A 23,628-nucleotide genomic window follows, 5' to 3' on the forward strand; every position below is an offset into this window, starting at 1 on the left:
AAATTGGCCCCAAACGGGACCCTTGACCACGTGTAGCGCTTAAAGTTGACTGGACAATATGTTTTTTTTATTCTCTACATGGTGGTACTTGTCAGGTAACAATCAAGTAAACATAACTCTCGCCTACGAATTTTTCTACGTCTATTCTTCTCATGTCGTTTGAAAAAATCCTTCAACAAATATAAAGAAAGATAAGTTTAAAACAAAATAAAAAGTTAGAAACAAATCAATACAATAGGCTGAAAGGAAAGAAAGATGTTTAGAAAATGTTACTGTTCTGTTAAAATGTTCTTTTTCTTTTTAGTTGTATTAAAATCTTAGTTTCTACTCATAAAACTGTCAAAAACTTCATTTTTCAAATAAATCTTTTGCGAAATCATAATTTTTCAATATTTTGTTATATATTTTCTGAAGCAAAGTAATTATATTTTCATATTTCGGGAGGGGGGTTCCGGACCCACAGATTTCCCCCCTGTCTACCCCACTGCCCGGGCCCTATATATTTATTTTCGTAACTCCCTTTCCACGATGCTGGTAACATAAATTATGCACGACACCGTATCCTAAATCCAAAATATTTGACGGATTTACGATACTCCTCATTCAGTCCTGCTGAAGTGCTTTCTGGAGAAAACTTTCGTAGTAATTCCAGGGAAGGGGTTCTTTTCCGACGATAACAATCTTACGTCCAAGCGAGTTGCCTCCGCGATCTTCCCCATAAAAGGATTATGCAAAACCTCGAGGAAACTCTCTTAAGCGGTCGTGCACCCTTCGCATAAAAGCAGTGGGCCACCGCACAAGGTCAGAGGTTGGCGTTTTCGCGAAAGAGGCTACTTCGCCAGAAGTCGATCGTTTCACGGAAAGGGAATAGCTTCGGAGGCGTACACCAAGGCATCGTGCTCGGCATGAATATTTTTTCAGTTTCGCTCTCTACGCTAATACTTTGAGTGCCGGCTGCTAAATTTAAAGCCCTACAGAAAAATCCAGCCATTTTTACTCTATTCGTTCATTTTTTAAAACATTAGCATCAAAAATATATTTATACTGATGTGCATTTCAATAAAAATGGACTTTGCTCTTCTTTACGAATGAGTAGAATAATATTTATTGCTAATTTTTAAATATATAATTTAACAATGAAAACCTATTGCTTTTGAAAAATAAAATAGTTGCAACAAATGCTGTACCGCCGTAACATGCACAATAATTTTTTTAATACGCTCAATTTGAACTATTTAAAGCATGGAAATCATAAAAAAGATTGTTCCAAGCGAAGCATTATAAATCCTGGATGACAAAAAGGGTCAATGCACCCTCAACGAACTTCGCCCAGAGAATTTTAACACTAAATGGCCTGAAGATGAGGATGCCGGTAGCTACAGAGGACTTTTCGTCCTCAAGACATAAAGTGAACTCTTTTTCCATCGAGCAGTTGATTTTTGAAAAAAACAGAACCCCTAAGCAGTGAACTAGAAAAGTACCATGGGCGAAATATTTACGCATACAAAGCCAATTAAATGGAAAGACGTAATATTACGTCCATGGCACGTACAGTGTTAACGCACAAGTAAATGAGTCGGGTCCATATGACCTATTTTTAATGAATAAAACTTAATCTACATTCATGAGGTTCCGTGTAAGCCACCACCAGGGAGGGTGGCACGGGGTTTTTACACTCCACGCATGCAGCACTCACCCTAGCCTTAATGAAACTCCGATTTATTTCCAATCATGTGACCATTGTTACCTTAAGGTTAACATTCTGGCCCATTATGACCCGACGCTAGTAGTAACTTAATTTCGCGCTACTACGAAAGGGTTAATGAGGTCGTCTTCAACGTAGTCCCCATTGGATATTATGCACTATAGTGCTTCACTTCAACCAATCCCCGAAACACTTGCCAAACTCGATCTTTGGGAAAACCTATACCTCTGTCAGTGATTTACTTTAGTGTCATTTAAGCTTGCAAAACGATGGCCTTTTAAGGTTCTCTTTTTAACGGAAATTGGAAAAAATCACACGGAGGGGAGTCTGGCGAATATAGAGGTTGGGGCACCGTTACTTTATCGTTTTTGGCCAAAAATTCACGAATCAGCGATGAAGTGTGAGCCGAAAATCGACCGGCTCATAAAAACACGTCTAACCTTAACGGCTGCCGCAGACCGTATAAAAGAATAAGTTATTGCCTTTGGGGCATGTATACCAACATAATTAAAAATGTAAATCGGATTCTTTAAACCCGCGGAATTAAAAAATTCTCGTTTTTTTAGCATACCTCGCATATTCCACGTTACTATGGATGGTCACAGTTCAACCAAAATCGCGCTACTACGAAAGGGCTAAGTATCGACTGAATCGTCGAATTCGATACATATTGATACTAAATAAGTATCGATATGTTTGATAGTATCGAAAAGCGATACTATCGATACTCCAGGTATCGGTTTTATCGATCTCGAAAGTAGGTAATGCCCCGTTCATATTACTATCGTCCGTGCGATCGTCTTAACGATAATTGGCCGAACTAGAAATGTGAATGCATGTCTTTACAATAGTTCACGTAATTCCGAACGTTGCCACTTTACGATGGTTAGGCGCTGGGAGACCGGAAACGGAAGCGACAAGAGAAAGACGAAAAGCTCGTGAAGCTCTATTTTTTTCATGGATCTGTCCTAGGAAGGAAGAATATGGGCGGAAGAAAAATTATTCGGTAAATACACGTTGAACACAGTAATATCTTGTCCATGCATACCTCAACAGCTTTGCTAACCGTCAATTTCCCGTTCACTGTAGATGTTAGCATTAGAGGGCAGCACAGGTTTTAACCATCGTCGTGTGAATGCACGGTAGTTCTGACAATCGCTGGAACAATCGTAATGTGAATGTGAATGAATCATTTGAGGCGACTTATTTGGATTACGATTGTCCAAGCGATCGTCCTAACGATAGTTGGCCGAACTAGCAGTGTGAATGCTTTTCCTGACAAAAGTTCTCCTAGTTCCGAACGTTGCCACTCTACGATAGTTAGTCGCTGGGATACCGGAAGAGGAAGCGACAAGAGAAAGACGAAAGCTCGTGAAGTTCCCTTCGCTCTATTATTTTCATGGATTTGTCTAAGCATGGAAGAATATGGGCGGAAGAAAAATTATTCCACATATTTTTTGTAATATTTCTGACTCTATTATATTTGTAATCATATTTGTTCCTAAGGTACAAACTTGTCCCGGAATAATAAATTTCATTTTCTATTTCTCCGCACTCCTGCTTTCATTTCTCCTTAACATCTTTTCCTCCTCGGCTCATCCTCATGTCATCCGAAGGCCTTTCCCATTCCTCCTTTCGAATCGGCCCACAGTTCTCCCACGTGAGCGCGCGAGCGGGAAAGACGATCCGTGCCCTGCCCACGCGACACTCGTGCGGTGATTGGCGGAGGGTGCGGACAGACTGCGGCTGGGCGGGAGCGAAAGATTGAGACGGATAGCGAAGGAGGCGACTGGCCGAGCGGAAGAAATCCAAGTGCGCATTCTGGGCCATTATCATTTAAGTATTCTACCGATTGAGTTGGGTTTGCATAGAGTACTTAACCTTCCGTCACGCGCAATATTGGAATAGGATAGTTTCCTTTATGAAAAAAAAAACGAAAGCCATTGATTGCGATTAGTTACCCACCATTAAAGTATTCATAATATACAAATTATTTGGTTTTAGATATCCCAGTTTAGACGAATGTTAACCCAATTGTTGGTTGGTTGGTCAATTTTGACCTCATTTGAAAAAGGCCAGATTGGCGCCCATGCGATGTCACTCCACGTGACGTCACAGGGATCTAGATGCTATACGAGTTTTAGCTATAGGAGTTTTACATCGTCTGAGGTTACCAATGCATGAATGAGGAACAGATCTTAGGGAAACATTTCTTAATAATCACCTATTAAATTTGCCTAGAGTCGGAAAGTTTCCTTCGTTTGATAGGGTATTAATAATCCTTATTTAAGCCAAGCGCTACCTGCTAGCAGCCTGCATCGTAGTGGCGCTCACAGAATCGCACCAAGGTGGCCTCACACATCGGCAGCGGGAACCAGAATGACGTCACACTGACTTTTCCCAGCATTCAGCACTTTTTAGTCTGGAGATAAATTTTACATCATTTTGGCCCTAAAAAGTTAACTTTAAGCAGTTGCAGTTATTATATGTCTAAACTAGACAATAGTTTTTAATAATACTTCTATTGCTCCGAGGCTTTGGGGGGATCTATCCCCTTACTCATGCCCCCAAAGTTGCGCCAATGAAGGTACACATTATAAGGGTTGCAAAAGCTAAAAAAAAGGTCTTCAAAGAAGTTTTGTAAATTGCGTGATATTTTTAAGTAACAGACGCCATGATTGTTCCTGCTGGCACCATACTCCTTTGCCAGTATTGCATTCACGCGTTTTGTATATTTTTTCAAGAAAATAAGAATGAAGAAAGTACTTTATACCTTCCTCCCTATTTAAAACCCAAATTACACCGTTTCCTTAACATACTTATTCCATGGTAACGTGAAAGTGCGAAAATTTCGCACGGTTTACCTAGTTTTTTGACAACTTTTTTTTTGTAATAAGGTTTGGTGTTAGCTACGTATACATTTACAATGCAATACTTCATGAGGCGGTAATGGAGGCGATTTTAAGCATTTTTTGCCCCTTAACATGGGATTGCAACTCCTTAGCTGCCGAGCTATGGCAACGCAAACTTTTAAATCGTTTCGGGCTCAACTTTGTGGAAGTACAATATATCCATGATAAAAACTAAAAATGGTAATTTCCAAATTTCAATTCAAAACCCTAATACTTATTCTCTGATAGCGTGAAAATGCGGATTTTTTGCGCAGGTTACCCGCTATTTTTTTAAATTGTACAATCTAAAAAGAAGCATTCTGTTTCATAAATTAACAAAAAAGAAGAGACAAGAAAAAAAGCTGGTTATGATTAAAGATACTTCCGTTTGAGAGACCATATCAGAAGATTAGATTTTACCATTTAGCTCATTTAGACTATAATGCGGATAATATTTCGCTTTTTTTGTGTGAACATATATTATACGTACTGTATTCATAGCATGCGTCTCGTAAAAGCACCGTTACCTTACTTGCGGTGGACGTCATGCCGATAATCCATTTCCGCCCATACTCGTGCATGTAACGTGTCACGGAATTATGAATAATCCAGTACTGAGCTTCTCTCTCCGCTGCAAGGTATCGCCATCATATTTCAACTATGCACTTTGGGCGGAGAACCTAAGTCGAGGCATAAATCGCAAAACAGTCATCATACCACTGTCCCGAAATGGATTGTAGCCACGTTCGTAACGACGCGCACGGATTTTTATGAGAGAAAAGCACGAATGCACACCTCCATTGAATGCATTCACCTCAATGCAAAAATTGTGCGGCATCGAGTGAATTATTTTACTACTGTATATCGCAACGAGTCTTGGTGTTGAGAAATTCTTCAAGTTCTGTTGTAGACAAAATAATTTTGGCTCCAATCAGCAAACTTTCCATAGAAAATACTCGTACGTAATATTTGTGAATTTTTTTTCAAATTTTCCCTGCTAATTATTTCCAATTCATCATTTTTCGCTCAAAAACCCTGTACTCAACACGTCTTGTATCGACAGCTCCTAGCCCCAGGTAGTATCTCAAAAAACCCATTCCATTTGGGCGTATTTTAAGTTTCTAATGCGTAAAATATGAGGCATATAATTATATATAAAATTTCGTCCATAAAATTGTATGTCAGAATACCAGTCCAAAAAACAATCTCGAAAAATCAGTCCAGATTAACATTTACCATTACCATTATCACCATTATTTAATTTTCGTTTTGGGATCTTGATTTCCATTATTTTTTAAATTAATATATATTAGTTTTATGGAAAAGCAACATTTTCGTGCCTTATCTCTTTAAGTCCATTTTTCGTTTTTAACCCCCTGATATACCTATGTATACGTAGGAATGGGAGATTTGGTATTTTTGACATTTTTTCGCGGGTTTTGGTTAGAAATTATAATTTAAAAAATTAATAGAAATCAAGTCCCCGAAACGGAAGTAGAACTATTTACCGAGATTTGGCTTTGTGAACTCGTATTTGGACAAACGATTTTATGGACGAAATTCCAGATACGATTGTATAGCTCAAATTTTACACGTACTATGATTTTATGGACTAGGAACTCAAGATACGCCTGATTGGAATGATTTTTTGGGTTAATACATTACAATTTGGGGCTAGGAGCGGTCGATATGTATTGCCTATGACTTTTAAAATGGGTTCCGTAGGTTTCCTTGTCAGTTCATTTGTTTAGAAGAAATGTAAATAACAGACAGTATATGGATTTAATGTTAACATTCAGCTGATATAAGTTGCGCAATCAAATGAAAGCTATAATGAGAATTCAATGTTGTTGTATAACCGCACTAAATTTAGAGTTTCTAGTGAAGTTTATATTGTGATTGAAGTGCTTCAGTCGAATGAGTGTGGTAAGTACTATAAATTGATTTAAACAAGTAGACGCGTTAATTTAAAGATACGTTTGTTGAAGTATCCACGTTGCATGTTCCTTACATTTTTAACATGAAATTATGACGCCATTGAAGACAATGTATCTTTATTTTTTTTATTGTGATACAAAGGATTTCTCTAAGATGCGTAGTGGTAACTACTTGATTGAAAATAATGATTAAATTAGAATAATTTCATGTTAATAATACTTAAAAAAGATATACTGCTATTAATTATAATATAATTGGACGATAAAAATCAAAATAGGCAGTATGATATGTATTTCATCAAGAAATTCGAAAAGAAAAATGTATTTTTATGAATTTTTTCAGCCAGATCAGTTGACTTTCGAACTACATTTATTTTGACTTCAGCTACATCAAATCCTCTAGTATATTTTTGAGATAATAATCTGTTGTGATACCTACGAGTCACTTTGATGGTGATTTTTAAGTTGCGACGCAATTTGAATCAGTTTTTCGTCGAAAAGACCGGTTCTTAACCCATAGCGGGAGAGCGCTAATGCGACCCTCCTATCTCTCGCGAAAAGTGCCAGTAATGCGATAGCGCTCTTCCTGCAATGGTAGATGCTGATAGTTCACTAATCATCCAATAGTCAATATTCATTTTATTTCTATATTAACTGTTTTCCTTAAACTATAAAAATTAACTCATATTACCAAAAATTCGTCAAATAATGCATTTAAAAGGTGAAACCACATATAATAAAGATTTCATATAGTATTTCAATCTATACGTTAAGTTGTTTTTGAGACCTAATTTTTTCCCTAACCTACTGCAAAATCAGCAAAAATGCCTTGGCACGTTTAGCATAGTGCGGTTTAGAAAATCGGTTAGCACTCAAAAGGGTTAATCAATAATATACATTTGTTTGTACGCTCATATACGCAACAAACGCAAATTGACCGGGCCTAACAAGTCATTTTTTTATATTTCTTAATGCAATTTTCAAACAATATTGCATTTAAATCCTAATTTCCTTCCTGAGTGTTTCGTCAAAGTTTCTGTTCAACGCCAGAGTGACATGAATGAATGAATTCTGGCGCAGAATCCTTGAACTAAATAAAATACCAAAGGAAACGGCGCGATTCGCCAAGAACTACGTGGGAACAATGTGCATTGCGTAGCTTTTTTTCTTGAACTAGGTTGCGAGCCACTATAGACCGGGTGTTACGCGGTAGTCTTGTATTGCATAATCAATTGGAAACGGATAACTTTCAGAGGGAAACGGAGGAAATCACCCAATAAGATAGATACCTGTATTTCCAAACTCGAAATTTCGTACAAATTTGTTTTTCCCCCGAAATATAGTACATCTGACACTGACAGTTGTAAATCTGTAACAGCACACGCCGTATTTTTACTAGTATTTTTGTGCAGCTTAATGGCAGTTGTTCTAGCACCTCTCACTGCATGATTATTGGGGCTGCTTGTGGGGTAATATGTAGATTAATAATGTAATATGAGGGATAATGTCTAGATAATTCCTTAAATTAAATAGGACTCAAAAAAATGCTATGTCGATTTCTAAGAGCGGATATATCGCTAATGACTCACACCTTTATTTCATGGTTTTCTCATACATGTTAATGCCTGGAGCTCTAAAACCTCCCGCAGCCTGCCTATTTTCGAAGCGAGAGGAGTTTGTATACGCTTTTTCTTAACTTGCTTCGTTTTTATTTTTGTCTGTTTCATCGAAATTTAATTATGTATTTATTGTTCTAAATTTTCTCAATAGATGGCGTTAGTTAAAACATTTCAGCAGAAATATCTTTTAAGGCTGTTTTACACGAGGCACGGAATTGCGCAGATTAGAACTGCATCAAATTCTAAAATGGCGTGGAATTGCGCGAATTACAATACGCAATTTTGGCTGCGCCTTCGTACGCACATCAGATTGTGCAAGTAGGTGCCCCGCGTAGAACGGCCTTATCGATTCTGGTTTAATCAATTTCGTGATTCACCGCTAAAAAGTTAGAAACAAAAAGTAAAAAAAAACACTTTTTCCGGTATAAAATACATTCAGAAGTATAAAATAAGCTTATCTTCACTCGGAGATTAAAGTGTGTGTGCTGATTATGATTTGATATTAATATCGCGTGCTAAACCTTGCGCGCTTACCTGGATCTTGTAAACGTATTTCTAATAGACCTAATGGTCACCCATCCTTTATTCGACGAGTGATTAAGAGCTACTTTTTAACTTTTCGGTGGATTCCAGTGAACACGGTTTTTTGTAAAAAGTCGTGTTCATTTATTTATTTATTTTTATTTTGTACATTTTATTTATATTAACGTAAATGAACAAGTGAAAGAGGAGTGATGACAATAATTCTTTGCCCTTGAAGATGACGGTGCTGCGTCGAAACTAGTCGTACTTATCTGAAAATAAATTGGTGGAATATAACAAAGTTTTTATTTTAATTCCAGAGAAAATGTTCTTCCTCAAGGTTAAGCCTGAGACGATAGATATAATGAAAGAGGATGTTGATAGGAGGATAATTGAGGGTGAAGGATATAGGAGATGGAAGCGTGGGAGGTGGAAGAGCGCCCCGACGCCTTCCGTGGCCATCTTGGGAAGCGCGGCAGACGGTGTCGTCGTCGGCGACCGCGAAGAAGACGTGTTTTGTTTGGATTCGAATGGGGTCGCGGGGCGTGGGAAGGGTGCCATTCAACTCCAATTGCGCGGCGTCACCCCACGTGGGTGAGCTCTCTCGAGCGGCGGCGAGCGTGTGAGTGAGTGTCTGGGTTCTGTTTGTGCGTGCGCCGAGTTGCGTATTTCGCCGTGAATGGGCGAGAAATGGCGGTGGGATGGGTGAGAGGTCGCCCGAGGAAAAGGGGAGACTTGAGGAATCCTCTCATATCCCGACCCGCAGGTAGTATCCCGATAAGGATAGGACTTGGGAGATCGTAAACAAGTACGTGAAGTTAGAAATACGGTAAAACCTTGTTTATCTGGATTGGCTGGAACCCGACATCTACATCTACATTACACCTTGCCAGCTGCTTAAAAAGGCGTGCGGCAGGGGGTACTGGTACACCAGCAGTTAACACAGTTAAAGCAAATGCTCTATCAAAATTACAACTTTGAAGTCCTTTATGGTGATCCGTATATGATCACTAGGTACACATCGTAGGTACTATTCTAGAAAGGATAGGACTTGGAGTTCATGATGAGAACATGAAGTTGGAAGTACAACATAACATCGTTTATCTCGGATTAAGTGGGTCCGTACATGATAAAAATGCAACAAGTGCTTGTTGAAGTCCTTTATGGTGATCCGTATATGGTCACTAGGTACACTTCGTAGGTTCTATCCTAATAAGGATAGGACTTGGAGTTCATGATGAGGAACGTGAAGTTGGAAGTGCATTATAACATAGTTTATCTCGGATTAACTGGGTCCGTACACGATCGGAAGCATTAGGAATATCAATAAAAACAATAAGTATTGTACTGTAATAAGAAAAACACCATCATCACTGGTCAAGTATCCTAAGAATGGTTTGAAGCAGCTCTCCACCCAATTCTCTTATCAGCTAATCTTTTCACACGTACGAATTTCTTCTCTTTCACATCCTATTTTACCCGTTCCAATTATTTTTTCGAGGTCTCCCTTTCTTGCCATCACTTGTCCCTCGACGATTGTCTTCATCAGTCCGTCATGTCTAGACATGTGACCTAAAAGGTTTTCTTCTTATCAAACTGTTCATGAGGCTTCTCTTCTCTCTTACTCTTCTTAGATTTTCCTCATTACTAACTCGGTCGATTCATTTGATCCTCATCACTCTTCTGTAGCACCACATTTCGAAGGCTCGTCATTGTCCATGCCTCACTTCCGTATAGGAGCTTACTCCAAATGTAGGTTCTTATCAATTGTTTCTTCACTTCCATATTTAAATTTCCCGCTGTAAGCTCCCGACGTTTCCAGCAGCGACTCGCTGTTGGATGAACAGCAAGTCGCTACTCGAAATGTCGGGATACATGGAGATCATCAACCGCTGGAAACCCCGAGAAACGTTTCTGCACCTGATATGCCGAGAAAACCTAAGATCATACAAAAGAGAGACCTGCTGTTGGATAAGCAGCAAGTCGCTACTCGAAACGTCGGGAGACATGGAGAGCATCAACCGGTGGAAAACCCGAGAAACTTATCTGCAGGTCTCTCTTTTGGTGGAATGCTCTCTTCGCCTGGGCTATTCTGCTGATAATTTCTTTCCTGCTTCTCCCGTCGCCAGTGATCCTGCTTCTTAAATAGCAGAATTCGTCCACTTCTATCATTTTTTGCTTCCCTATTTCACACCAACATTCTATGTATTGCAGTGGCGTAACAAGGAATATGCTTTGGGGAGGGGGATGAGATGACCCGGAGTGGATACACCCCCCCAGGCAATAGGGGTCCTGGAAAATGTTTGAAAAATGACATGACTGGAAATATATTTTAAGGCCTATTTACACGATACATTAACACGCACGAGTTAATGTCTGTTTGCATGAATGATTTTTGTGGACCGGAACGGAACATGTACGAATGAATGAACCAAATTAGAACAGATTCTATTTTCTGTGCATGCATTTGCACAAGTTGGTTGGTTACACGGTGCATTTTGGCGTTCATTCTCGCGTTCATACATTTAGACATTTACCCGTACGTGTTAATGTACCGTGTAAACAGGCCTTTACATCATTTTGGCACAAAAAATTTAACTTAAAACAGATACAGTTATTATAAGTCAAAACTAGGCAATGGCTTTAAATATTTTTTTTTTTAATTTCTCTGAGGCTTTACGGGGGGATCTATCCCCTCATCCCCCTTCCCCATAGTTACGCCACTGATACATCGTCAGTAGCCTCCGGCATCTAATTTCCCAAAAATGAAATGACAGGGGCGGAGAACATGATGTTCCTTATTAGTTTAGCACGAGTTAGACACCTTCCTTCTTTCAATAGGCGTCATTATCCTGTACCGTGTCGCATATCCGCGAAACAGCAAATTGTTCCTGGAGAGAGCAAATTCTTCGAGGGAAAGGGCCAACCAACCCGAATGGGTGTGTCATTGGGAAAGATTTATTGCCTCTCCCGAGTAATTTGGCGGCGAGTTCTAGAAAACTCGAGTTCTTTACGCTTTTATTAGTAATCTTCTGCAGTAAACATGTCCGGCGAAGGGCGGAGATGAAACAACCAAAACGTTCCTGGAATTGGACTCCGCCACTGTAACGGAACGGGATAAAAGTTTTCATAGGAATATTAGATGATACGTTAATTTTTTAAAGTTAACATCTCAACGACATATCCTTAATGTTATGTAGTTTCGCCAATTTTATATTATTAATTTTCTTATTACTAATATAAAAATAGTGACCATTTTAGTAGAGATGACTAACATTGAAAGACATTTTGTTGAGGGGTTGAATTTCAATAAATAGACGATAGTTTCTAATATATATTTTGGTAAGAAGTCATTTGCTTCGGTTATTCCGTTCTAATCTTATTCCTTTATTTTTAGATAATTTTTGTGTTATCAGTTGATTAGAAATATTTACTTTGCTGTAAAAAAGACATGTTCCTTTCAATCGAAAGTATTCTTTCATTTCATTATGACAATGATAGTATGAATAAAGGTAGATGTTCCCGCTTATCCAAAAATCCTTACTCTAATTAAGGTTTCCTTGGCGTTCAAGTCATCTATAGCAGGGGTGTCAAACACGCGGCCCGCGGGCCGCATGTGGCCCGCTCCCTTACAATCTGCGGCCCGCGGCACCATGACTTCTTCAATCGCAAACGGCACTTCCTTTGCTCCTTTAAGATTTACAGCTCTTGCAGTTGGAATATCAAAACTTACAGGCACTTCATCCATATTACCCACATGCATTTCTTCATGCACTTGTACAGGCAAAGAGTTGTCAAGTATCTGGGAGTATTAGTACCAGGGATTAAAGTAAATACACTCTTTCTTCTCTTTCAGTTGCCTTTTTAAATAATAATACTTATAATATAGTTGCGGTAGTATTTTATAGAATTCTCCTGTTATTGGTTCTGAAATATGCGGCCCTCGAGCTGTATGATTTGGCTAATGTGGCCCGCTAAGGTGATTGAGTTTGACACCCCTGATCTGTAGCATGCGCGGTAGAGTATTTGGTGGATCGCTAGGCTGCTGATCGTTGGGTCCCGGGATTCAATCCCGGATGTAGCCTTCGAATGCCTCAGATTTAAAAAAATCTCGGTGTTGGAGGTGGTCTATGGAAATATATTGGTCCCCCTACCATGAATGCCAGTCGATAAGTCCGTAGGTCTTCCTGGTTGAGAAACTGAATGAGTGAGTGAGTTAGCGGCGGAATAGCGAGGATAAGGTCCTAAGCGAGAATAGGAGACGCCCTATGAGGGAAGTGATGTTTCTTTTTTTTAATATATATCCGAAAAAAATTAAAAGAATTTTTTGATTGAAAAAATTTCTTTCGATATTTTTTGGTAAATACTAGAAAATTATTTTTAATGTCTGTCATGTTAAATTAACAGCAATAATTGCGCATAAAACATAATTATGCGCTCTTTCCTTGAACACGAGGGTAGCTTTTTAAGTGTCGGGAATGAATAAAACTATAAGAGGCACAATAACGCAATTTTTTTATTGTTTTTCAAAGTACTCTCCGCGATAGTCAATGCACTTTTGCATTCGATGGAACCAATCGTTATAACATTATTCCATTCCGAAGTAGGGATAGTCAATAACAAAATTGTTTTGTAGGAATCAACCGCTTCTTCAGACGTCTAGAAGCCCATTTCTCGTACCATATTCTTGGGAACGTGGAAAAATCATTGGGGCTGCATGAAGTCCGGGCTGTATGGAGGATGATCAAGAATTTAGACGCTTTGCTGTTCCAAAAAAGACTTTGTGACTTGAGCGGTGTGTGAGCTAGCATTGTCGATGAATACTAGGAGATGAGGCGTAATGCGTCGATTTGGGTTATCTTTCCGAAGCTCGGCGATCACTTCCGGTGCCAGGAACAGTTTATAACTCCTCCACGTACAAAAATATTTCTTTTGATATTTGTCGATGAATACTAGGATTTTGATTTTGAGGTAGAAGTACTAAATGTCCGCGCAGCATGTATGCAGATAACAATAAGTACATGTTCTTTTTGCCACTCTCAGCCGTCAATAATGCAACCAGTAATAGAGTACCTAGTTTCCTTCACCAAAGAAAACGAAAGGCATTGATTGCGATTCGTTACCCACCATTAGTGAATTCATAATGTACAAATTATTTAGTTTTAGAAATCCCAGTTTAGACGAATGCTAATGGTCACTTTTAACCTCATTTGAAAAAGGCCGGATTTGCGCCCATGCGATGCCACTCCAAGTGACGCCACAGGGACCCAGATGGTACACGAGTAGTCAGGAGTTTTACATCGTCAGATGTTACCGATGCATGCACGAGGCACAGAGCTCAGGGAAACATCTCTTCATAATCACCTATTAAAATTACCTATGGTCGGAAAGTTTCCTTCGTTTAATAGGGTATCAATAATCCTTAGTTAAGCCAAGCGCTACTTGCTAGCTGTGTACTCTGCTACGTGGTAGCAGCCTGCGTCGCAGCGACGCACATATCCTCGTCTCAAGGTCACCTCACACGGCGCAAGGTCACCTCTTACGAACTTTTTCCAGCATTCATACCTAGCCGTCGCGTTTTCGGGCGCTTGAAATTTTTCATTTTTCATTTGATCGTGAAAAATAGGTATCGTCATTTAAAAATCTAAGAGCGTGAAATACCTGCTCCAGGAGTAATAATCTTTCGATTTAGGCAATAAAAAAATTAGAGGAAACCACCGTGTTGCATAAAAAGTCAATTAAATGTATATATTTACCAGTGGTGGCGCGTGCGTATACGCATGTTAGCAAGTGCACACCCAAAGATGAAAAAATTATAAAAGAAAACTATTCCTTTGCAACGCGAAGGATAAAAGTACTGTCTGCATATGCAAGAAACATGAGCCTCCGAACGCTACAGCTATCTCCTTTTCGAATTCACCGCTCTACAAGTATGCGATCCCGTGGCATCATGCCGGGCGCATTTTCGGTCTGTGCGATCGCTTGAGGGAGCTCTGGCGGGACGAGGTAAGCGGGGGGGTATGTGCTGTTCAAAGGGGCGATGGGAGCAGACTCAAAACCATGCGAATGCGCACGCGCATGTTTTTGGTGACTGACTAGCAGGTAGTGTAGTGGTGTAGCCGCCACCTACACTACCTGCGCCCAGGATCCTAGTCCGTCTACAGAGCCATCTGTATAGCCGTTTTCTACACTACTTCCTCATAGGGTGTAAGGAAAAGAGAATGAATTTCAACTACCGTCACTTGTAAAGGTGTGTTGAGAATAATTATTTTCATACATGCTAATATTATTTCTGTTCATGCAATTTTAAGGGTAGAGTGTACCAGTGATATGTTTCGCTTGCTGTGTATTCTATTACGACGAAATATGACGCTCATGGATTACGATTAACATAATATAATTAAATCATCCTATATCTGCTCTAATGCACAGTGCACACCCTAGATAAATTACCACCAGCCGCCACTGATCTTTACAGAGCTAGAGTCGAATCACTGAGTTTAGCGGGGATGTAGCGAGTGAAAAGTTCGCGGCGAGAATAGAAGTCGGCCGAAAAGAGAAGTGACGTATGCAGTCAACGGTATATCTGAGTGGATTGTGACTGATGGAGAAACATGAGGTAATCAGGGCTGAAGAATGAGAGTGAAAACTCGCTCGATCCAGATACAATTTGCATGGGAGTGTGCTGGAAGTTGGAAGAAAAAAAACGCTGCCACCGGCACCAAAAGTGGACGATGATATCATGGTGAAGACAAAACAATATTAGAGATCTGAGGAGTTACACGTACGCAGTTCAGGGAAAATGTCGCCAGCGGGAATGTCAACAACCTTATCTCGCACAGAATACCCCGATTTCGCGTAGGATATACTAGCCTCACACTGAGGGTTTTTTTTCAAATCTGAGAAATTGTATGCGCTTGTTGAGAAATTGTCAAGTTATGGGTGGAAATAGATAGAAAATTATAAAAATTGGACAGATATGTGTGGAAATGGATCGAAATGGACGAAAATGCTGAGATATGGACTTGTGTGGATGAAAATCAAACGAAATTGACGAAAATTGATGGAAATGAACAAAAATGTGCATGAATGCGATGAAATGTAGGTATTAAAATGGACCGAAGTGGACGGAATAAGGCAGAAATGCATACAAATCTAAGTAAATAGGCGATAATAGATAAATATTAGCAAAGAGTGATGAAAATCTAGGTAAATAGACGAAAATAGATAGTAAAGGACAGGAATGGGAAAAAACGTGCAGAAATCTGCATATGCGGACCAAAATTTGGCAAAATGGATAGAAGTAGACGAGATCGATAAAATTTTAAGGAAATGGACGAGATTAAACAGAAATGAAGAGAAATGTATAAAAATCTAAGATTATTGACAGAAATGCATTGACATGGATAGAAGTATATGGAAATTGACTGAAATAGATAAAAATTCAAGGATATATACGGAAATCAAGAGAAATGTGCCTAAATGATCATAAATGTACACCAGTGGACATAGATGCATATAAATTGATTTAAATGGACGAAGATGGATAAAAAAATTTTTAAGTAAATATAAGTAAATGGATGGAAAAAGATACAAATGTGCATAAATGGACATATATGAAGAGAAATGGATTGAAATAGATGGAACAGGACTAGAATGAATAAAAATCTAAAGAAATATACGGAAATGGACAGAAATGTGCATAAATGTTGAGTATTCGATTGAAATGGACGCAATAACTGGATGGAAATGAATTTAGATGGATAAAAATTAAATGAAATATAAGGAAATGAATAGAAATAGTCAGAAATGTGCATAAATCGACAAAAATGCAGAGAAATGGACAGAGATCGATAAAGATACAAGGAAAAAGGCGCAAAAGGATAGAAATGCACACAAATTTCTTAACCAGACATAATTACAAAAAATGCTCAGAAATACATGAAAATGGACAGAGATGGTCAAAACTTAAAGGGAATATACGGATTGTTGAAATGACACATTGCAATATTTCCACTTATAGATTTATTTTACACTACGCGTTTCGTCGTTACAACGACATTTTCAAGTGTAAAAAAAGTCTTAAAGATTTTCCTTATATATCTTGGTGCTTGAAAGGGGGGGGGAGTAAGATGGAGAATGGGGTTTGGGTGACGAGAAGTGAGGATATTGAAGGCTGTGGGGGGGGGGGGGGGGGTGAAGGGTCGTTTTTTAGGGTCTCGAACTGAGGAAAGGGTGAGGGGGAAGGAAAGAAAGGTTCTAGGATGGGTGAGGGTGATCATCCCCAACCTTCCAAGATTCCCAACCGTCACAGTTGACCCCGGAAAAAATACGTTACTATATCCAAAGGTTTTTTAAAGAAAAAAAAAATTTTTGTACAAACCCTTTCCACACTACACCCCCACTTTCACACCGCAGAAGAACAGTAGAAGAAGGACACGGGGTCAACTACCCAGGAGGAGAAGATCATCTGGGCAAGGACTCCATCCGGACAACCACAACCCGAAAGAAGACAGTGAATGAGTGCGGGGTACCCTCACCCATCCTAGAACCTTTCTTTCCTTCCCCCTCACCCTGCTTCAGTTCGAGACCCTAAAAACGACCCTTCACCCCCCCCCCCCCCCACAGCCTTCAATATCCTCACTTCTCGCCACCCAAACCCCATTCTCCATCTTACTCCCCCCCCCTTTCAAGCACCAAGATATATAAGGAAAATCTTTAAGACTTTTTTCACACTTGAAAATGTCGTTGTAACGACGAAACGCGTAGTGTAAAATAAATCTATAAGTGGAAATATTGCAATGTGTCATTTCAACAATATTACGAACTTCCACCACATCGTGCCTAACAGCATACAAGATATTCGGAATATACGGAAATGGAAAGAAATATACATAATCGACATAAATGAATTGAAATTGTCAGAAATAGATGGGAATGGACAGAGACGGTTAAAAATGTAAGTAAATATACCGAAATTGATTGAAATGGGCAGAAATACATAAAAATGGACAGAGATGAATAAAAGCAAAGATATTATACGGAAATGGAAGGAAGAACAGAGAAATTGACTGAGATGGATAAAAATCTTACGAAATTGACGGAAATGAAGAGAAATTGACAGAATTCCTAGAAAGAATAGACTTGTGAATAGTCTGATCTGAACTGTAGCGCTTTGCGGTGCGAAAACATGGACATCTCGGAAGAAGGACGAGAAAATACTGTAGGGGTTCAAGATGTGGCTGTGGAAAAGAATAGAGAAGGTGATGTAGATGGAAAGGAAGAAGAGCGATGAAGTGCTGTACATGGTGAGTGAGGAGAGACAGTTCCTAGATGAAATATCTTGGGAACAGAAGATTTGCACTGACAATGTTTGTGAGTAATGAGCGGGGAGGGCATGTTGAAAACAGTGTGAGAGGGTAGAATGTTGGGTAAACGAGGGAGAGGAAGGAAGAGAATAGAACTTTTAGATAAAATGAAAGGGAGTATGCCTTATTTTCTATGAAGAGGGAAATCCATGAAAGATGGGGGACTCCAGAATTTTATATAATTTTGCATCAAATCCGAAAACAGTCAAGAATACCTTTTACATTACATTTATTAACAAAGGGTTAAATAATTTCTAACAAAAGAAACAAAACATACTTATTAAATAAAGTCGGATATCATGTATTAAATCATTAAGACAACCGCCTCATCCGCTCTTTTGGTAATTTAGGCGGGGAAAAGGAAGGGGGATCTAGAGAGGAAGTCTTCTGATGGCGGATGTGATGAAATTGATGATGTCATATCAATAGGAAGAGTTTTGATGGAATTGCTGGTTGAAGGTAGCCGGTAGGTAAGAGATCTCCGAGTCAAAGATGAATAAACGGTGCTGAGGTAGATGGAAAAGAGACGAGTTCTTACTTTAACGGTAAGGGACACGGAGGGAGAAGAATGGAGAATAGGCCAAATAATTCCATGAAGTCAAATTTGGCTTTGATAGAGTAGTTTGTAGTAGTGTTTGTAGTTTGTCTATAATTGCTATTCAAAACTCTACTACATATAAATAACTCTACTCGAAACTCTACTCATATAAATAATTGCTATTAAAAACTCTACTACACTGATTACGTAACATTTTACTAGTTTAGTATAGGTAAGCAATGGAGGAACGTAGAGGAATTGTATAAAGCGGGTCATAAATCACACGATCCAAGCTATGTAAGTTAATTACACGGAAGGTAAGCTAATTAAACGAAAAATTAGCTTGAGGAAGTCTACTTCTCAAAGGCAGTCCATTGACAGTATTTTGAGTGGTGGGGATGCTGGGCGCCAGGCACAATTCAAGTCTAAAGTCTCAACGAACTGGCCCGTTTAGTTTACAAAATATCCACAATATACCGACATGCCCCTTTACCTTAGTAGTCCCGGTTTCCCCAACTTCGTAAATACTCCATGTTAACCTACCTTAATTGGTGGAATATTTTAATAATAATAATAATAATAATGCTTACCGTCATTACCTTCTCTTTTTTTCCTTCTGCAGGATGGCTCTGGTGCTTTCGTGGTGCTTGGTGCTCTTGGCAGTGGAGGGAAGTTGGTGTCGGAGCACTCACGGACAGTCTCCACACGAACAAGGTCTCCGTTCGAGCCCAGAGCTGCCCGTGCCGGACCTCATAGAATCACCGCTCAAAAAGTGAGCCAATTATCTGCATATACTCAATTTTAATGCAATAAGCATATTCATAAAATGAAATGAGTGAAAGTTAGTTGATTTTGGTTCACAGATGAATTCAGTTCGAATATTTCACAAGAGTTAAGTTATTATATCCTAGGTTAATCGTATGCATTCCCTCGGATTTAAAAATTTCTCTCCTCCGTCTGCTTTCAAAATCATTCACGTGTTTATTTTAATTTTTCTAGTATTGATTCATTTTAATTACCGGCTATGTCTCCCCATTTATTTTATTAGCACATTAGTAAGCCATTAGAATTCGTGGTCGGAATATAATATCACATTATACTCTTAATTTTTTTTATAGTCACTTGGGTTAGTGGTCGTTGTCATAAACTCTCCCGCCGCATGCCTATTGAGATGTCATCAACTACAGTCAATTTACGTGGATTCAGATTCTGTATATAAGATCGGGAAATATGGAAAAATTTCATTACGATGAAAATGCGACTTAGTAGCCATTTTAATTTTGTGGCAATGTGCGCACGGTAAGAGTAGTGGAGTTGAATTCAGTCGTACATTAAAACAAAACAAAATTGAAATGGTTTTAGGTGTACCGGGACTATCCACGGTGATATATTTACGGAATCACCCGCGATGCACAAATTGTGCGAAGAATCCTCAAAGAAAAACTATTCGCCTTGACCGGCATTCGAACCCGGAACCCCGATTTCCGGTGGAGACCTATAGACAGATTAAGCTACCGAGGCAACTAGCCAAAATCAATTCAAATCGTGAGCACAGCGACACAGACTTAACAGTACATCAAAATTCAAATGGCTTCTAAAGAAGTCGAATTTTCATCTTTGTAATGGCCAAGGTAGTATTTTATACACATACTCAAGACTCGTTGAATTTTATTTTGGCTTTAAAGACTGCTAATATTTATTAGATCCATTATCGTATTGATCGATATTTATAACTGTTCATGAATTTGAGGTTAATTTTAGTAACCTATGTTCACTTTTTGTCTACGTTTAATTTTGGCCACGACTTAGAATGACATTTTTCCTAAATTAACCTATGTCGCCTCAATTAATGTTAAAAAAGTTTTTTTCTCAAGTTTCCGAATTTGTACTTTATAATTAATTTTTAAATCAACTGGTTATAATAAGGCACTGATTCCAATGTAAAATCAAAGTTTATAGTGAACCTGGGTCGTCACAATTAATTTCACTGTGAAGGTCACAAAACTTTGTTTTCACTCTTCAATAGTAGAAAACTTTCAATTACATGGGAAAGATCTGAGTATAAGAAGGTACTAATTTGAATGTGGAATCAATTGACAGGTATGATCCAGGGCTTCAGGATCTGAACGCCACTGAGCTGCACCTGATCCTGGGGAAGGGGTTCCACCCTGGCTTCATGAGCGTCTCTCAACCGCCCGCGCCCCCACGCGGACGGAAAAGGAACTACTGGTGGAAGAGGAGACGTAGGAAGGGCCGGCCAACAGAAAGGCCCCAGTCCATCCGAGGATACCTGGACGAAAGCCACCCAAACAAGTGAGTAACTGTTTCCGAGTTTTTAGCGTGGTAAACGCTCCGCCATCTTGGTTTGACAATTTTTGGACTTGGTCTCCGCCTGATATTTTGAGTTGGCTAAGTTTTGCTCTGAAAATGCACTTCATTAAGTGAAAAATGCTACCATAATCATTAGTATTTCGCCGGTGATTATCATCGGATTTTTTCCATCATTCACGATACTTCTATGAATGTATAAACTCTGTGTCTGTTAAGGCCGCTTTACACGGGGCACGTACTTGCACAATCTGACGTGTGTACGAAGGCGCAGTCAAAATTGCGTCGTATAAAGTGGTGAATTGCTAGAACACATGCGAGAATGCGTGGACGTGAGATGGCAAAATAGCCCCTGTTCTAATTTCGTTCATGCATTTGCGCAATTCCACGCCATTATAGAAATGAATGCAGTTCTAACCTCCACAATTCCGTGCTCCGTGTAAAACGGCCTTTAGCCAATTTGCTGGTGGGGATATCGTTGAAAATATACTTTTGTACTGTAATTGTTGGATTCCCAAAATTAAATACCGTTATCAGTGCAAGGAAATGACCAGTTAACACTCGAAAAATTTTATTTACAGCCGAGCTGGTTGTAAAACGTAATCGTTGTAGTTGATAATAATTTTTCCCTGTGAAAAGATGTTTGAGTCTTAACTCCGCGAAGCCTACCAGTGAAGTACGAAAGAAAGGTATACATTGTGCGCTCCATAGTTTATTTTAATGTATTAACGAGTTATGACCAAAAAATTCCATAAAATAGTTAGCATTGACCCTTATGGGATTGTCAATGTTTTGGTCAATGTAGGCTTGGCTAATCCTACCCAAGCACCCCCATTCCGGCCACACTTCGCTCCACGTTCGAAACCACTGGTGCCCCCTCCAGTATATAACAACCTCCTTGTATTAATTAATTAGGCCACAATGGAACAAAATTTCAAATGTCTGACTTTTAAACATTGTATTTTCATCAGAAGCAAGCAATTGTGCAAAATTACAAGCCGATCCGACAATAGGAAGTGGGTGAAAAATCAATAACAAGATTCTAACGGATAAATAGACGAAGCTATTTAAGAAAAAGCGAGTAAAAATGCGCCCAAATTTGCGCAAATCATGCTTCTTCGAGACGGACCATGGCTTCCTCCACACTGCTGCAGTTCAAAAACAAACGAGTCCCTAACCAAAAGATGCCACCTCCTTCCAGCGTTGGAATATCGAGACTGAAATCACGGATGGCAGCGCTGAAGGTGCTCGCGGACAAGAGTCCTCTGGATTGTCGATAGTACACTACGTCTAAGTGCACAACCCTATGTGGGAGTAGTGTAGGGAACTGCCATTCAGAGGACTCTGTCACGGACAGGGCATGAATGTTCGCTTACATTTAGTGATTAACTTGTTGAAGGGCCCCGATGTAAAAGTCAAAGTAGAGCTTTTTTCGGTGGAATACGAATGAATAAAAAAATAATAATAGGCTTCTTTTTCTACAATCAAGATGGAATTGGTAAAATCTGAGGCCACGTGGTGTGTCTGATGTGCAGATTCTGACGATGAAAAATATTTCCATGTAGTTTTTATCGATTGGAAATTTTATTTGTAAAGATTAGGAGTATAAATGTTTTACTGGAATCTATTGGAGTATTTTATATGCTGATTTTTTCCATTTCCTAAGGGAATACGATTCCGTCAAGGAAGCGATAATCAGAATTAATGTGGACGAAGCTCAAATTGAATAAGTTGCCGATATGATTGGAAAATGTAGGCATCCTATGGTCGTAATGTAGTGTTGAAAATTAATGCATATAATGTGTATTAGTGGAATGGTTTGTTATCAACCACGAGAGAGAAAGAAATTACTTCTGAGTAAGAATCATTGCATTTCCATTGGCTTTCCATGTCACAAAAAAATTGTGATTTAAAAAATTAAAAAAAATTAATTTCTTATGTGATTCTTTCAATATAATTTCTTTACAAATAAAATGATAGAGGTCTATTGAGGGATAACTACTTACCTTGACAATGACCAGTAATTTCAACCAGAAGAAATGAAACTTGTTGAGCAGCTTCTATTTAATTAGGATACAAAGGAATCTCCTATTCCGTGGATGTGTAGTAGCTTGAGAGAGCAAGGTAGCTATTATCTGTAAATAAGATTTTTGATGCATAAAATGTGCTGATTCTTGAGGTAAATATAAACAGGAATTTGGATTTTGTACTTGTTGGAATGACGATGTGTTATTTACCTTCAAAATAATTAACTTGGATCCTAGTTTCAATGTTACTACTTAAATCAGTTTTAGGGTAAACTCATGGTACACCCTGACTATTATCTAATAATATTGATACCGCATCACATTTTTGTGGAACACACCCTCCTTCATTTGATATGTTCGTGAAACTGTCACTACTTTATTCCGTAGATGCATAGTAGCCGGCCGGCTTAAGGAAGCCGGCTATTATCTGTAAATAAAATTTTTGATGCATTGAACCTTTTGATTCTTGAGGGAAATATATTGCGGAATTAAGATTTTTTTCTTTTAGGGATAACGACGTGTGATTTACCTCAAACACGCAATTCATTTGGATCCAGGTTTTAATGCCATTACATCATCGATGACGTATGATGTAATAACATTGACAATCGCGTCGAATTAAAAGTTATTGTAGTGAAAAATACTCTTCGTTATCCTGTTATGATCGTGTAATATATCCTTGATTTTTTTTAA

The 23,628-nt window shown here is 38.9% G+C and overlaps 1 protein-coding gene across 1 annotated transcript in view; it reads left to right on the plus strand.

The window, feature by feature from the left end:
• LOC124169551 (5E5 antigen-like) overlaps positions 1–23,628 on the plus strand; it is a 231,266-nt gene that overhangs the window by 145,512 nt on the left and 62,126 nt on the right. The window contains exons 3-4 of the mRNA XM_046548194.1: positions 19,203–19,352; positions 20,681–20,893. Of these exons, the coding sequence (XP_046404150.1) occupies positions 19,204–19,352; positions 20,681–20,893 (362 nt within the window). The 5' untranslated portion in view covers position 19,203. The remainder of the gene's footprint in view (positions 1–19,202; positions 19,353–20,680; positions 20,894–23,628) is intronic.

The sequence above is a fragment of the Ischnura elegans genome, chromosome 12, assembly GCF_921293095.1.
Source record: "Ischnura elegans chromosome 12, ioIscEleg1.1, whole genome shotgun sequence".
NCBI lineage: Eukaryota > Metazoa > Arthropoda > Insecta > Odonata > Coenagrionidae > Ischnura > Ischnura elegans.